At 33.5% G+C, this 14,698-nt stretch overlaps 1 protein-coding gene across 1 annotated transcript; it reads left to right on the forward strand.

Annotated features, from left to right (window-relative positions):
- The first annotated feature begins 8,465 nt into the window (after positions 1-8,465).
- Positions 8,466-9,230, forward strand: LOC129751014 (uncharacterized). Its single transcript, XM_055746249.1, has 2 exons — positions 8,466-8,673; positions 8,733-9,230. The coding sequence occupies exons 1-2, from the start codon at positions 8,625-8,627 to the stop codon at positions 9,050-9,052; spliced, it is 369 nt and encodes a 122-aa protein (XP_055602224.1). The 5' UTR covers positions 8,466-8,624; the 3' UTR covers positions 9,053-9,230.
- Positions 9,231-14,698: the final 5,468 nt, after the last annotated feature.

Consider the following 14,698-nt stretch of genomic DNA (forward strand, 5'->3'; position numbering starts at 1 on the left):
AGCAAAAGAGTCGTGCACACAAACAAATAGTACATGTTTCTGCCATAATGCCTAGATTTTTCAACCCATCGAGAAGAAAACATTCTCACATAAATTTTAATAAGAAGCCAATCAACAGTTTAATTTGAATTTCAAGTAATAGTAATAGTAGCGACTTTAAACACTGTTGAATTTTTTCCCCAAAATTGTCGAAAGAATGTCCATTTTCTAAACTCATTTTGACGTACCAATGATTTAAAGCGAAACGAAGTTCGTACGGGTTCAGCTAGTGTATGTATAAAACTACCCTGAAATTTTGGTTGGATTCGAAACATTATAAGAAAATTTTATATATTGTAAATAATGTAAAAATTTCGTGTTCGCCCTTTACTGTAAATAAGTCTTCGACGATACCGTCAAACGGGGCATCATGCATCAGCAGGGTTAGATGCAACATTTGTTTACTACAAAATTTATTCAATATTAATTTTAGTATAATGCAATAAAGGTATCATTCAATGATAACAAATTGATGATGGCAATGTTTCTCACATCGTGAAACAGTTTTGAATGTTTTTGACTCTCATAGAAATTAGAAAAACCGAGCCATAAATGTACAAATTTTTACATTTTTCGATGCCGTAAAAACTTTACCCAGTATGACAGATTGGCTTATTTGTATTACCTACAAACTTAATATTGCTTTTATTATCCTATACCAACACTGTTGGCGTAAAAATAATTTTCGGACAATCACAATTTTTTTTTTTAAATCAATATTTTTATAATTCAGTTACCAGTCTGGCTAATATTCCTCAAAATGCCAATCAAAGATTCACCTTCTTCCTCTGTTAATTTCAAAGTTTCATCCATACATACATTAATTTTTATGATTTCAACTAGCAGATGTATACCGCACAATTATGCTTTTTCTTTCAAAACATTTTTGACAGAAAAAGTGTAAAATTAAATTTGAACACATCAAAAAATTTCTGTTATTGTTCTGCAAGCGTTATGACATCACAATTATATCAAAAACTATAAATATTCACAAAAAAAAATTTGTTGCAACTCAGCCCTTTTTCTTAGAAGGGTGAAAATCGCATGTTATTGTAATATAAAAAATAACTGGTGAAACAAATAAACTTTCTGACTGCTTCAATTTGATGTCCCATAAACCTTAAAACTTTTGATGTACCTATTATCTCTGGACATTAAGTTTTAAGAAGCCATTGAAATTGAAAAGTGATGCATGATGCCCCAGTTTACGGTACCGTAAACTGGAGGAACTTTAATCACCGGGGTAATTAATTCAACATGAAATTTTTGAAGATAATCATCATTAACTAAGTCTGAAGTTAAAATATCTGAAAACTGTTTTCTACGTTTGAAAGCCTATAAACTGTGTTTCAAATAGGCCAAATTTGGTTTGTAGTAGGAGATTTTTTATATTACTTAAAATGTAGTTTTAACGTTTTGAAATATCTTTGTTTTTCGAAGACTCACTAAAAACCAGCTCGCCTGATAAAATGATAGCATTTAGAAGCAAATTAGTTGTTTTGTATGAAAGTTTAACTTTTTATCTTTATATATGTAGTATTTGTATTCAGTGTTATTTAGTATGAATTGAGTGTTATTTTTATGACCATTCTATGACAATTTTCCGATATTAAAAAAAACGGACATTTTCTATGAGAAAGCCTGTATAGACAAATGGCTAAAAACCCTATAAAATAGTTGAGTTTGAAGTAAAAAAAAGAACATAGGAACAGTGGGAGGACCTAGGGAATTGCATGAAGGTATAATTTCATTTATTTTTGAGGCCAAAAAATATTGATAATTTTTGCCCTTAAATGTATGCAGTAACATTGTCCATCTTTTGAGTACACGCAAAATAATTTTCACTTCAAAAATAAGTGACATCTGTAGTAAATTCTCGCCATACGTAATTTCATTTGAATTTTAAGTGATGGGTCAAGTGAATTCACTTAAGTGACTGGTCAAGTGAATAACACTATGACGTTCGAGTGAAATTTATCTGAATTTCTAATACCGTTTTTTTTTCACCTGGAGGCAAACTAGAGGCAACCTAGGTTCGCTCTAACTGCTGTCATCGTGCTCATTTATTGCTCGAGAGGCAACCTAGGTTCGCTCGAAAAACGGACGGAGTCGCCCTGAGAAGAAAGTCAGTTTTGCGAGAAGTTCACCAATACTCTCAACGTTGTTGTCAAAACATTAAACAGCTGTTTTTGGCTGAAAGCAAAACAGTTGAAATAATGAACGGGAAAATGATGATTGCCGCGATTTTGAACCTCTCAGCCAAGCAAAATCGTACTATCTGCTGTCCAGTGCAATCCGGACACGAAAAAAGGCAATCCGGATGTGAAGAACCGAATGAAGAAATCCAGAAGGGAGAACAAAATGACAGCTGCATGTAAACATTGCACTCGTTCTCACGCACACCTACGTATGGAAAAACTCGAAACCCGAAAATCGTTTTTTTTATTCTGACAGTTCCAGAGCCAAATCCGGAATAAAAAAAAATACGCCATAAGTAAGTTTCAAGTTAATCATCTCTCGCGTTTTTAAATACATGAACATTTATAAAACACCACTTTGATTTCAAATACTTACATTACGCTTTCGCCATAAATTTATTAATTGGAAAATTCCATCGTAATCCCAAGGCAGATCGGTTACTGCGGATAGTGCGACTTCTAAAACTTCCCTGCTGCAAACCAGAAAATCTGTCCAGTTCAACCCACAAGCTGAAACATGATAAAACCTTTAAATAACTTTTTCTTACATCACGTTTAACACAAATTACCGCCAAAATCACCTAGTGAAGAATTGGGAAAATACAAATCCAGCATAAGCTTTAAACGCTGCTCTTTAGAATTTGCCATTTTGAACTCTGAAAATAAACACAATTACAACTCGACATTCACTTGAAATTCAAGTGATGGGGAAGTGAATATTTTTTCTCACTTCAAATTCAAGTGACGACTGAAGTGAATGTGGATAAATTCACTTGAAATTTAAGTGACTGCCAAGTGAAATGTATATGTCGCACTTGAATGGAAGAAAATCACTGGATCCTTGTTTTTAAGTGAAAAATCATGTGTATTTTAAGAGTGAACGGGGTTCAGTGTATATTTTTTTTTGAAACAAAACGTTGAAAATTCAATTGAGACCAAACCAAAATTTACTGTTATTGATGTTGTAAGCCATCTGTGCTTATTGGCACCAAAACAGTAATTTTGAAGATGTTGAGATACGTTAAAACCACAATGATCAAAGTTACCCCGAAACATTAAATCTGGTTTTGTAACAACAAGTCATAGCCACTAATGTTGTTTGAATATTCTGCTATCAATGATCATGCTTTAAACTCCTTACCTCAGTAAGTATTCAAAAAAGTTTAAGTGTTACAAAAAAGAAACCCTTTCCAAAATATTCGAAAATGAACTAAAAAAGTGATCAATGGTCCCCCAGTTTGCGGTACTAATCTTTGTGGAGCTCCATTTTTAAAAAACCTTAAGCTCCCTGGGATCGCTATTAAAGTAAGGAAAACGTCAAATAGTCACAGCGGGCCACAAAACGTTGCAATCGAAAAAATAATTTTCCAATGCCACTCTCTCATACAAATTGCACCACAACGCACGAAACAAAAATCGTTCTCCGATTTCTGGAGACCAATTTTTGCGAGCACAATCAAAACTTCTAAATAAAACACGTTCCGGCAGCCATCAAAAAGCAAAACTCATTCTAAAGGGTGATACGGTCAAAATTTGGTCAAGGGAAAACGAGTGTAAATCGGTATAATCGTTTATTCAAAAAATCAAATTAAATTTCTTTTTCAAGTATAAATAGTATAAAAATCAGGAAAAATATTCAGTTAGCGTTCCGCTTTTCCAAATCCGAATTATCCTTACGCTTAACCCCTGCCATCAGATTTTGTACAGCCACCTTGTCCAGCTTCTTCGCCACAGAAAGCCAGTTTGCCGTGAACTGCTGCTCGTCCTTAGCAGTTTTTTTTGGTCTTCTTTAGGTTCCGCTTGACAATAGCCCATTATTTCTCAATTGGGCGGAGCTCTGGCGTGTTGAGAGGGTTCTTGTCCTTGGGAACCAGCTGCACGTTATTGGCGGCGTACAACTCCATGGCCTTTTTACCGTAATGGCAAGATGCCAAATCCGGCCAAAACAGTACGGAACAACCGTGTTTCTTCAGGAAAGGCATTAGACGTTTATTCAAACACTCTTTCACGTTAATTTCTTGGTTGACAGTCCCGGAAGCTGCTGCTTTTTAAGCCACAGGTACAGATGGCTTGCCAAACCAGATATTTCTTCGCGAACTTTGACAGTTTCATGTGCTTGAAAATATCTGCTACCTTTCCCGTTCCTTTTTCCGTATAAAAGTCCTGTCCCGGAAGCTGCTTGTAGTCGGCTTTGACGTAGGTTTCGTCGTCCATTGCCACGCAGTCAAACTTCGTCAGCATCGTCGTGTACAGCCTTTGGGATCGCGCTTTGGCCGTCGTATTTTGTTTATCATCGAGATTTGGAGTCACTACCTTCTTGTAAGTCGATAGTCCGGCTCGTTTTTTGGCTCGATGCACGATTGTAGACGATACACCCAGCTTATTTGCGGCATCTCGGAGAGAGAGGTTAGGATTTCGCTTGAAACTACCGGCAACTCTCTTTGTCGTCTCAGCGGCTTCCGGTTTTCGATTTCCCCCCGATCCAGACTTCCCGGATGTCGACAAACGTTCCCCAAACACTTTAATTACATTTGTAACGGTTGATTTGGCAACTTTTAGCGATTTTGCAGCTTTGCGTGCGAGTAGCTCGGATTTTCGCGATGCTCGAGCAAAATTTTGATAAACTGTTCTTCTTCCTTGGACGGCATTATGACAACTGAAGAGTGAATTCCAAAATCAAAATAGGAGCAACATTCTACACACACACACCTTCAATAGAGGGGTGTTCAGGTTTTTTAAATGCAAAATTGAAAGAAATACGTCAAGTTGATATTGACCAAATTTTGACCGTATCACCCTTTATTCGGTCTCAGGCAAATTAAACACGCCTAAATCCACTCCTTTGTTCATCTCAAATCCGATTATCTTGAAAAACTTTGAGTTTCATGTTTATCATTAATTTATGCTGGTTTTCGAAACTTTACAAAAAATCAAAATCTTACTACTTACGAGGTAGTTAACTCTTGTTCGATCTGTTAAACACGTCAAACGCGACCGTAAATTACGACGACACTTTCAACAAGAAACTCATTTAACGCATTTCAATTTCACTTCAACCACCCAACTTATTTCATTTATGTATATGAGCGTTATTATTGACAAAACACGTGAGTTCGGTTCAAATTTTTTGCCCATTTAAACCACTTTTATGGAAAACAAAATTCTTCAAAATTTGCAAAAACGCGGAGCGCAAAAATTATAACGTCATGTCCGAAGCACGGATTGCTTTGATCCCATCGCAATTTTAAAATAATATATGCTAATTATTTTTTTTGAATAACTCAAGTGAATCAAGTGATTAGAAAAATAGGGATTTGGTCCTATGCAAAATTTTACCTAATTTCTTAAACTTTAAGTTAAGGGGTCGCTCAATGACGCTCAAGTTTGTATGGAAATTTTGACATCATTTGTTCTAACGAAACAGCAAAATACACTTTTTGGCTCTAATTTGAATACATATGCACTGAATTGATCCGAAGGAGGCGTTTACTAAAGGAGTGTAATGTCGAAAATTTTCTTCCCAAGTGAAAATTTCTCCGTAAAACTGGAACTAAAAAAAAATTCTTCGTTAAAATTCAGTGACTTTTAATGTGTTAACCTCAAGTGAAGTGATGTAAAGTTAAAATTTACGAACGGATAAGTTTTATCCAAAAAGTTTTTCAAGAGATGGGACTGGGCTGGTGCTGGACCCTCGGACCAGTTTTGGGCGATTCATCATCCAGACAGGTGTTGACTTCGGGAAGGATCCGGATCCATTTAAAGCTAAGTGTTTTTCTTTATTTCTTCTACTTAGTTGCTTAGTTGTTAAATAAACAAGTATTATTGCTGCTTTTAAATTTTTGACGGCAACTTTCTCAGCAAAGTTGAAATATTTCCATGGACATTCACCAGTAGTTTCTTTAAAATTTTATGCAAAACTTATTTTAAAATAACATTTATTCAGGAGCTTTTGCAGAAAATGCATAAACAGTTGCAAATATACTTTTTGATCGACATTTTATTTTCTTTCGTTAGATATGTTCAATAACGGTTATTGTGAACATAAAATTTAAACCTTTTGTAAATATTTTTACTATTAATTTGAATTAAAACGATTTTCTTGCGATTGTAGATTTCGGTTACATTGACAGTTGCTGTTGATATGCTGTGGGATATTTGAGAATCTTTTGATATAATAGCATAGTGTAAAGAACCTTTCCGGTTCGACCGCGGATGATGCAGCTTTTCCAGGGAAACCTCTCAATTATTTAAACAACATCTGGAAAAAATTGTGAACTCTTTTGATTTTTTTTGTAATTTTTATAGAATCTTCTAATACTTGAGGTTTTAAGGAGCCAAACTTGTTGTGTATGTTTACAATTGTGTGCTCAGGTCGAGATCGTCACAGGAAATTGATAGGAAAATTTCCACCTAACTTTAACAACCCTGTTTCATGTAGGACTATTTTGATTGAATTAAAAATATTTAAAATTCGATGTGCTAAAAATTGAATTGAAGAATTAGTTTTAAAAATGTGTCATCTAGTTAAATTCAGAGCTATGTATTATAATTTTACGATAAGCATTTTGAATTGATGTACTTTTTTAAAGAGATGGTTTGATTGATATCAATTTTTTAAATAAGTCGCGTTAAACGTTTTTTTTTTAATTTATTATTCACTCATTCATCACCGCTAAACTTGTTGCAATTTAGGATAGATTTTTTACATAGAGATATAAACAAATAAAAAAGAAGGTAAATCGTCGACTTGATATGTCACCTGATATTACGGTTATACTATAGGTTTATTTTTTACAAATTTATGTTGGAGAAAGATACTAGGAATGTTCATGAAAAATAGGCACTTAGTGATAGTAGTGATTTTTTTGTCATCATTACACTAAACAACCTCATGCCCCTATTAACTGAAAGTGTCGGATAGGAGCTAATGGGAGTAAGGAAAATAATTTTTATGGTTCACGTTAACACTTGTCAAAAGTGTCTCCCAATTCGGTCCTCGGTCCTAATGCACAAAATAAATCTTTCGTCCCTTTCTTTTTTTCCAATCTATCCATTGACTACTAGGACGTGGCCGGCGCCGACGTTCAAAGAGAGAGCATTAGTTTTGTGCAGTGAGAAGGAGCTGCTAATCCCAAGCACCATTCATTTGACCTCTGAACAAAATTGATGGCCTCGGTCAATCACGGAGTAGCAACCATTGGCGATGTGGAACTTGTTCTACTGAGCCATACCAGCAATCGTGGAACTCGAACTGTTTGTAATCATAATTTGATTTTGGAGGAAATAATCCATTTTCTATAACTATGCATTTCGGGTTTAACGGTTTAAGGTGGATGTGAGTGTGGTAATCGTTCTTTTAAAGCACAATATATTTTTTAAACAGTTTGCGCCTTTCATTTTACAATAAACATGTATTACACTATCACACAAAATCGATTTAAAAAAAAACGCAACCTTTCTTCCTCTAATTTGGATAAGAGAATGACCATTCAAAATCGACCCAGGAATCATCAATCAACCCTCTCGCATATGTCTCCTCTCATTCATCATCTTTTTCCAACTTGGCAAGTTCATCCATCCCACACCTCCATAATTTACACGCTCATATTTATGTAGTCATTTCAACAATGTTTTAAGCATCATCAAACTTTTAAATGAACTAATTGCGGATCGATATTACCTCATTCACGCAATCAAACATTCAGGTAAAACCATCATTCAAGAGCCGCTTGCGTGAACGGCTGTTTTATTTTAAACTGTTCGAAAACCATATTTTGATTTAGTTTTTATTATTATTATTTAATACAATTCATTTCGAGGACCTATCTACCACATTCGCCTCCTCCTCCACTCTCGTTGCGTATGAAGTCATAGAGTTTTGTCTTTACCAAACATGATACTTGATTGTCATTACAGTTTTTTTTTTTTTAATATTATTTTCCAAGTTAAAGTTTTCTTCACCTTAACCATCGAATAAGTTATAAAATTGAATTTATGATGTTATACATTAATTATTATAATGAGGAGTTATTGAAAATTACAACGATATTTAGAATCAATTTCATTGAATATAATGTTCGAACTTTTTTTGGAATATTTTTCGATATGACTCACCATTGCACCATTCTAATAAATCAATTTGCAGCGTTTGTCATCTTGTAATTGAGTTCCCTCGTTTGAGTTTTGATTTTCTGCCATCACTGCCATTCTAATTCACTCAATTCACTCACATCTTTGACAACTCGATAGTTCATCCTTTCTTGTTTGTTATTGTTATGGAAATTGCCGTAAGTCAATCAGCAAGTTTAGTTGGACGGTAATTTGAAAAGTAGCAAACCGATCCAGGCAAACTTCCGCAAACCAATATCGAAACTCGGACTGTGGAGAATGGACCTTTTCTTCGACCCAACTGGCCGCATTTTACCTTTTCTAAAACGTAAGTATCCTTCGTGTTTATCAATGTCAACCCGTCAATTAACACCTTCACAACTCCAGCTAGCCGATACCTCAATTCACTGAATATGGACAATTCGTGGCCGCCTTACATAAGCTATTCCCCGGAAATTACGGAACTACCTTCAGTTACAAAGTGGCCGCCTCAATCGACCTTATTGGGCGCCAATCAGTTCATTCAGGGACAAATCGCACTGCTGACCCAACACCGGACTACGGCCTGGACACCTAGCTTAAGTCAAGCCCACCAACTTTCACCAGAACGTCTAGAGAAAATAGTTGAGAACGCAACACAATTGCAGCGATTCACCGTTCGCCGATCGCTGAAGAACGATGCACTGTGCAGAAAAAAAAATTTCTAACCCACATAACGACGTATCCTCGGTAGTGACTCGGAAACGGTATCTCTGTTCCTTCCATAGCGAATCCCTTCCTAGTTGCTATGTGTAATTTATTGTTTATCAACTTAGAATAGTGACAATCCAGGTATGTTATGTATAAGAAAATTCTTGACTATGAAGGTATAAGAGTAGTCAATCTTTCTAGGAATAAGATTTAAGAATCTATGAATTACGCATCGAAATAGCTAATGTTACATAAACATATTTAAATCACTGTACATAGTTAAATTGTGAATAATGCTCTTGAAACCTATTTTCACTAAAATTCCGAAATGTAATCCTTTATCTCAATGTTTAGTCCGTGAATATGCAATCCTTCCTATTGTTATAACCATTATTTTAGTAAAATTCGGTTTTGATCAACTTGATATATGGGTCAAGACTGAAGTCGCGCATCATAGAATGGAATCAGTCTGTTTCAAGTACTAACTTGCATTTGACACAATCCTCATATATTATAGCCATAAAACGACTTCCATTGCGGTTAAAACATAATTAACTTAATCAATTATTTTAACATATTTTTTGTCATAAGACTAGATACAGTTGTAAACATTATTTTAGTCAAGAGCAAATCGACTTGTTTCATGTTACTATACATTTAAGTACGTGATTTAAATGTTATTCATAACACGGATTTTTCAATTATGTTTTTTCTTGGAAGTAAACACAACACAATACATATTTACTTTACGCTTTTTTTAAGCCCCTATTGTTTTTTCTTTACAGAAATATACGTTACTAAAAACTAATATCGATTTTTTAAATTATTTCTTTCAATAAAAATTTGATCATTACCTTTTTTTTTTATTTTTTTTTTTCAGTCACAAACAATAATATGCAATAATTGATCACTCTGTCTCAAGTTTCAAATCTCAATTAGCACATAACCATAAGTTTTCTCATATGCTTTAGTTACCGGTTGATTTGTTACTTATAAAACGAACATTTTTGCAATTATAATCAGGACATATTCTTCTTTTTTTTTAAGTAAGTTGTTTGAATTATTATTTTGAGATAAGGTCCAACGCCGCAATAACGTTATTTTGTTGAAGTCTCTTCATTTTTTAAATGAGTAAAATAACTCATGAGAGGCTTTTTGGTTTGTCCCCTCATTGATTTTAAATTTAATTTGATTATTGCTAATATTTCAATAAGGTTCAATTCTAATAAAGACAACTATTATATATTTACAACCCGCTAGCCTAAATCATTGACGCTTTGTGAGAATTAAAAAAAACTGTGTTTTAACAGGAACATAATTTTTAAAATGTTGACCTCGAGTTTTTTTTTCTATTATGAAATTTCATTACATCCAGTTATAAACATTATGTTGATGATAGAAGGTTTCAATCAAGTTAATAAATAGTAAATAATGTTTACTAATTGTTTCAAGTTACTAAATTCTATTTTCACTTAACGTTGGGTGTTTAATTTTTTTCTTTTAGTGTTAATCTATTTCATAATATGGAAATGTTGATATGCTAAAATCTTGATTAACGTACGATCTTAAAATTTTTCAAATGGTGGACTGTCTCTTTAATTAAATAAAACATAAAACTTGAGCTACCGTAATTTGTCTTTGTTTGGTGTCTAGACCCATACAGGCTAATTCTTTCTTTTTTTTTTTGTTTATTTTTTTTGGAATTGAAAAAAAACTTGTCTTTATCATAATCATAATCATAATCGACGAGAATCCATATTGGATCCCAACTTATTGCGATTAAATTCTATATCGGCGACCCCGTTATGAATTTTCAATTTCATGTTCTTTTAAACATATTGCAAGTGGCCTTTGGCATTAAAAACTTTCTTATTTTCATATTTATCATAGCTTCGCACATTTGAATCTCAATTATAATTCGATTCGGGACCTGTCGCCCAAACCAACCTCACTTGACCTGTCGCAAGTTTTCTTTTTATTATGTTACTGTTCATATCTCTTCCATGTTTATACCATCATTGTTTTAGTAGTTCACATCTCAGTCATAATTCGATTTGTGACCTGTCGCACAAATCGAACTGAGATTGACTTATCACAAGCTGTCTTTCGACTGATATAATTCAAAATTCTCTCATGTTCATACTATCGTCGTTTCAATCGTTCACCGCTCAACCGTAATTCGATTTGTGGCCTGTCGCACGAATCAAACGGAACTTGACCTGTCGCAAGTTGTCTTTTGGTTGTTGTCATTCAGAACTCTCTTGAGTTCATACTATTTTTGTTTCATCATTTACATCTCAGTCGAAATTCGATTCGTGGCCTGTCGCACGAATCAAACTGAACTTGACCTGTCGCAAGTTATCTTTTGATTTTTATTACTCAACATATTTTCGTTGCTCATATCACCAGTTGTTTATATTGCCATCATAATTCAATTCGTGACCTGTCGCACGAATCAAATGAACTTGAATAGATAATTATACTTTTTTTTCAGTCCTCTTGCGTTTCATTCACCTACATTCAAATCATCCTTTATTGTCAAAACTATTCAATATAATGGGGAATTGCCCTTAGTAAGCCATCTTTTGTCAATATTATTCAAAATGAATGGGACTTTTCCTCTTGCAAATCATCTTTTTATCAAATATTTCGAAATTAATGGCAACTTGTACCCTAGTACCATCTTCTGTCAAATTTATTCAATATAAGCGGGATTGTTTTCTAGCAAACCATATTTTATCACAACTGTTTAAAATAATTAGGAATTCAACATCTTTCTGTCATTTTAAAAATTAAAGGGAAATGTTCTGTTACCAGGCTATCTTTTTGTCTAACTATTCAAAACTAAAAAGGATGTGTCCTCTAGCAGGCTATTCATTTCGAAGTATTCATTGTTAAAGGCATTAGTTTAATATTTTAAAATTTCAGTACGATTTATCTATAACTGTTTTTTTGTTCTTATCCCGAATCTGCACCTTAAAGGATGGATATTTGCGATTATTTTCCTTGATGATCAGCCTTAGTATTACTGAGAATATATATTTAGAAGAAATAAAAAATCAATATTTCTATTTTTCAATTCTGTCAACCATTTTCTTTTAAACCTGGTTATTTAATATCAAAATACGAATTTAAGAACTATTCAACGCATCAGTTATTCATTTTATTTTCATCTTATCAATAAGGGCATGAATATGTTGTCGGTAATGCATTTCACAATAAACCTTAGGTTATCAATATTGATGTTATTATTTTAGTCATAGAGCTATACTTAGGTGATCTGCCAGTGTATGGTTTCTAATAATCTTGAATCGGATTTTATTTTCTTGATATCGGAAACATTCAAAGAATATAATATTTTACAAAACCTTCAAATAGATAAAATAGTTCTTAAACTCTATAGCAACATTTTATTCATTTATGTATTATAAATCAAAACGTATTTCAACTTTTTTTGAACTTTTCATCTGGCACCACTGCAAGTAAAATCTAACCTGAACGAATACGTCGAAACATACTCAAGAACTCGACGCCATTTTAGAATTTAAAAAAATATTAGAATTTCATACTCACTTTCGGGAGCGTTAACCGCGCCATTGTGGTAATCGTTCTTTTAAAGCACAATATATATTTTTAAACAGTTTGCGCCTTTCATTTTACAATAAACATGTATCACACTATCACACAAAATCGATTTAAAAAAACGCAACCTTTCTTCCTCTAATTTGGATAAGAGAATGACCATTCAAAATCGACCCAGGAATCATCAATCAACCCTCTCGCATATGTCTCCTCTCACTCATCATCTTTTTCCAACTTGGCACTCAAGTTCATCCATCCCACACCTCCATAATTTACACGCTCATATTTATGTAGTCATTTCAACAATGTTTTAAGCATCATCAAACTTTTAAATGAACTAATTGCGGATCGATATTACCTCATTCACGCAATCAAACATTCAGGTAAAACCATCATTCAAGAGCCGCTTGCGTGAACGGCTGTTTTATTTTAAACTGTTCGAAAACCATATTTTGATTTAGTTTTTATTATTATTATTTAATACAATTCATTTCGAGGACCTATCTACCACAGTGAGTAGTTAATCAAGCTAAGCTAAGCTAAGCTAATTTGAATACATATGCACCGACTGCTGTACAAATTTGGTTTTCTTTATTAGGTTTTAATTTCACACATTTTCTGTAAGATGATACGAGTTTTGATAGGAAGGTTGTTAAGTTATTAAGACAGGTATGTCCATCTCAATGGTAGACAAATGTTGAATAGAGTTTTATTCTCGTTCAATTTGGATCAATAAGCAAAATCTACCACTATATTTTGAGATTGATACACCTCTCATCATCCATGAATATCTTTTTTTGTAACACGTATTATCTTACAGTCTTCAAAGTTCAGATCTTCTTCATTTTCCACTTTTCTTTGAACGATTGGTGTCAAATTTCCATACAATTGTGAGGCTCGTTGAGCGACCCCTTAGAGTTAACCGAATGAGCTTAATTTTGGCATGGGGCCTTCTGGCAGGCCAAAAAACGATTTCTGCCCCAATGGTTTTCATACCGGGACAAAACAGCTAAATGCAATGTTCCTTTGGAACGCTTGGAAAGCATGTTGATGGCAAAGTGTGGTTGGACGGAAATTCACCGGATTTGAAGTGAAATTCAGCAGATGTGCAGCAGAATAAAAAAAACCTCTCTACCATAATGTTTTTTGTTAAACAAAAGTTGAAGTTTTCACTAATTGTTTTTCTTAAGAACTTCAAATTTAACATTTTTGCGTTTAGATGTGTTAAGATTCCTTCAAACGAAAATAATAGCTTCAAGAGTTTTGATAAAAATAATTTTTAATCAAAAAATTTTACCATTTAAGCCTCGCTCAGTATTGTTTTTCTAGTTCTCAATAAATTATTTTTTACCCCGAACAGCCTCGTCACTTTTCTGGAACCTATAAAAATCGAGTGAGAAAATCAATTTTATGATTTTTCCAGGGAGCAACAATTCATTGTTGAATGATTGAATTGTAACTTTTATTTAATCTTATTCAACATTTTTGACGTTTTTACATTGATTTTCTATGGGAACCCTCGTTTTTTTGTTTTTATTAAATCACAAAATCCTGACTGAACAAAATTTACAAAAATCACCTAAAAGTTGTTTAAGTTGTGTTATCTTCAATACTGCTCATGTAAAAAGCACGCATGTTTCCCTCGGTTTCTTCAAATTAAGAAGTCCTTCAATGTAATCAATAATTATTTATTTAGTATCGAAATTTGCTTGTGTTTCAAATTAGATGAAAAACCCCTCTAGATTCAATACAAATGTTATGAAATCGTTTGGTACATCTTTGTACCTGAAAATAATCATATTTTCGTAGGGGATGGAAAAAAATAGAGAAACATGAGGTATCAAAGAACGAAAGAACATAAGCCGTAAATATCATAAATTTTTCGAAAAAGATATTACGGCTCACCTGCTGGACTTGATTGATAATAGCAACGGACAGATAAGTGAGTCTACACACTACATATTATGTTTAGAATGCTCATTCTAATGTCAAAAAAATAATAAAATTCCATTTCCCTCGAGAAAAACCACCAGAAATGGTTGAAACGTCAGGCATTTCAAAAGCTTAGTTGTTTAATAGAA

Source organism: Uranotaenia lowii, chromosome 3 (assembly GCF_029784155.1).
Source record: "Uranotaenia lowii strain MFRU-FL chromosome 3, ASM2978415v1, whole genome shotgun sequence".
NCBI classification, from domain to species: Eukaryota; Metazoa; Arthropoda; class Insecta; order Diptera; family Culicidae; genus Uranotaenia; species Uranotaenia lowii.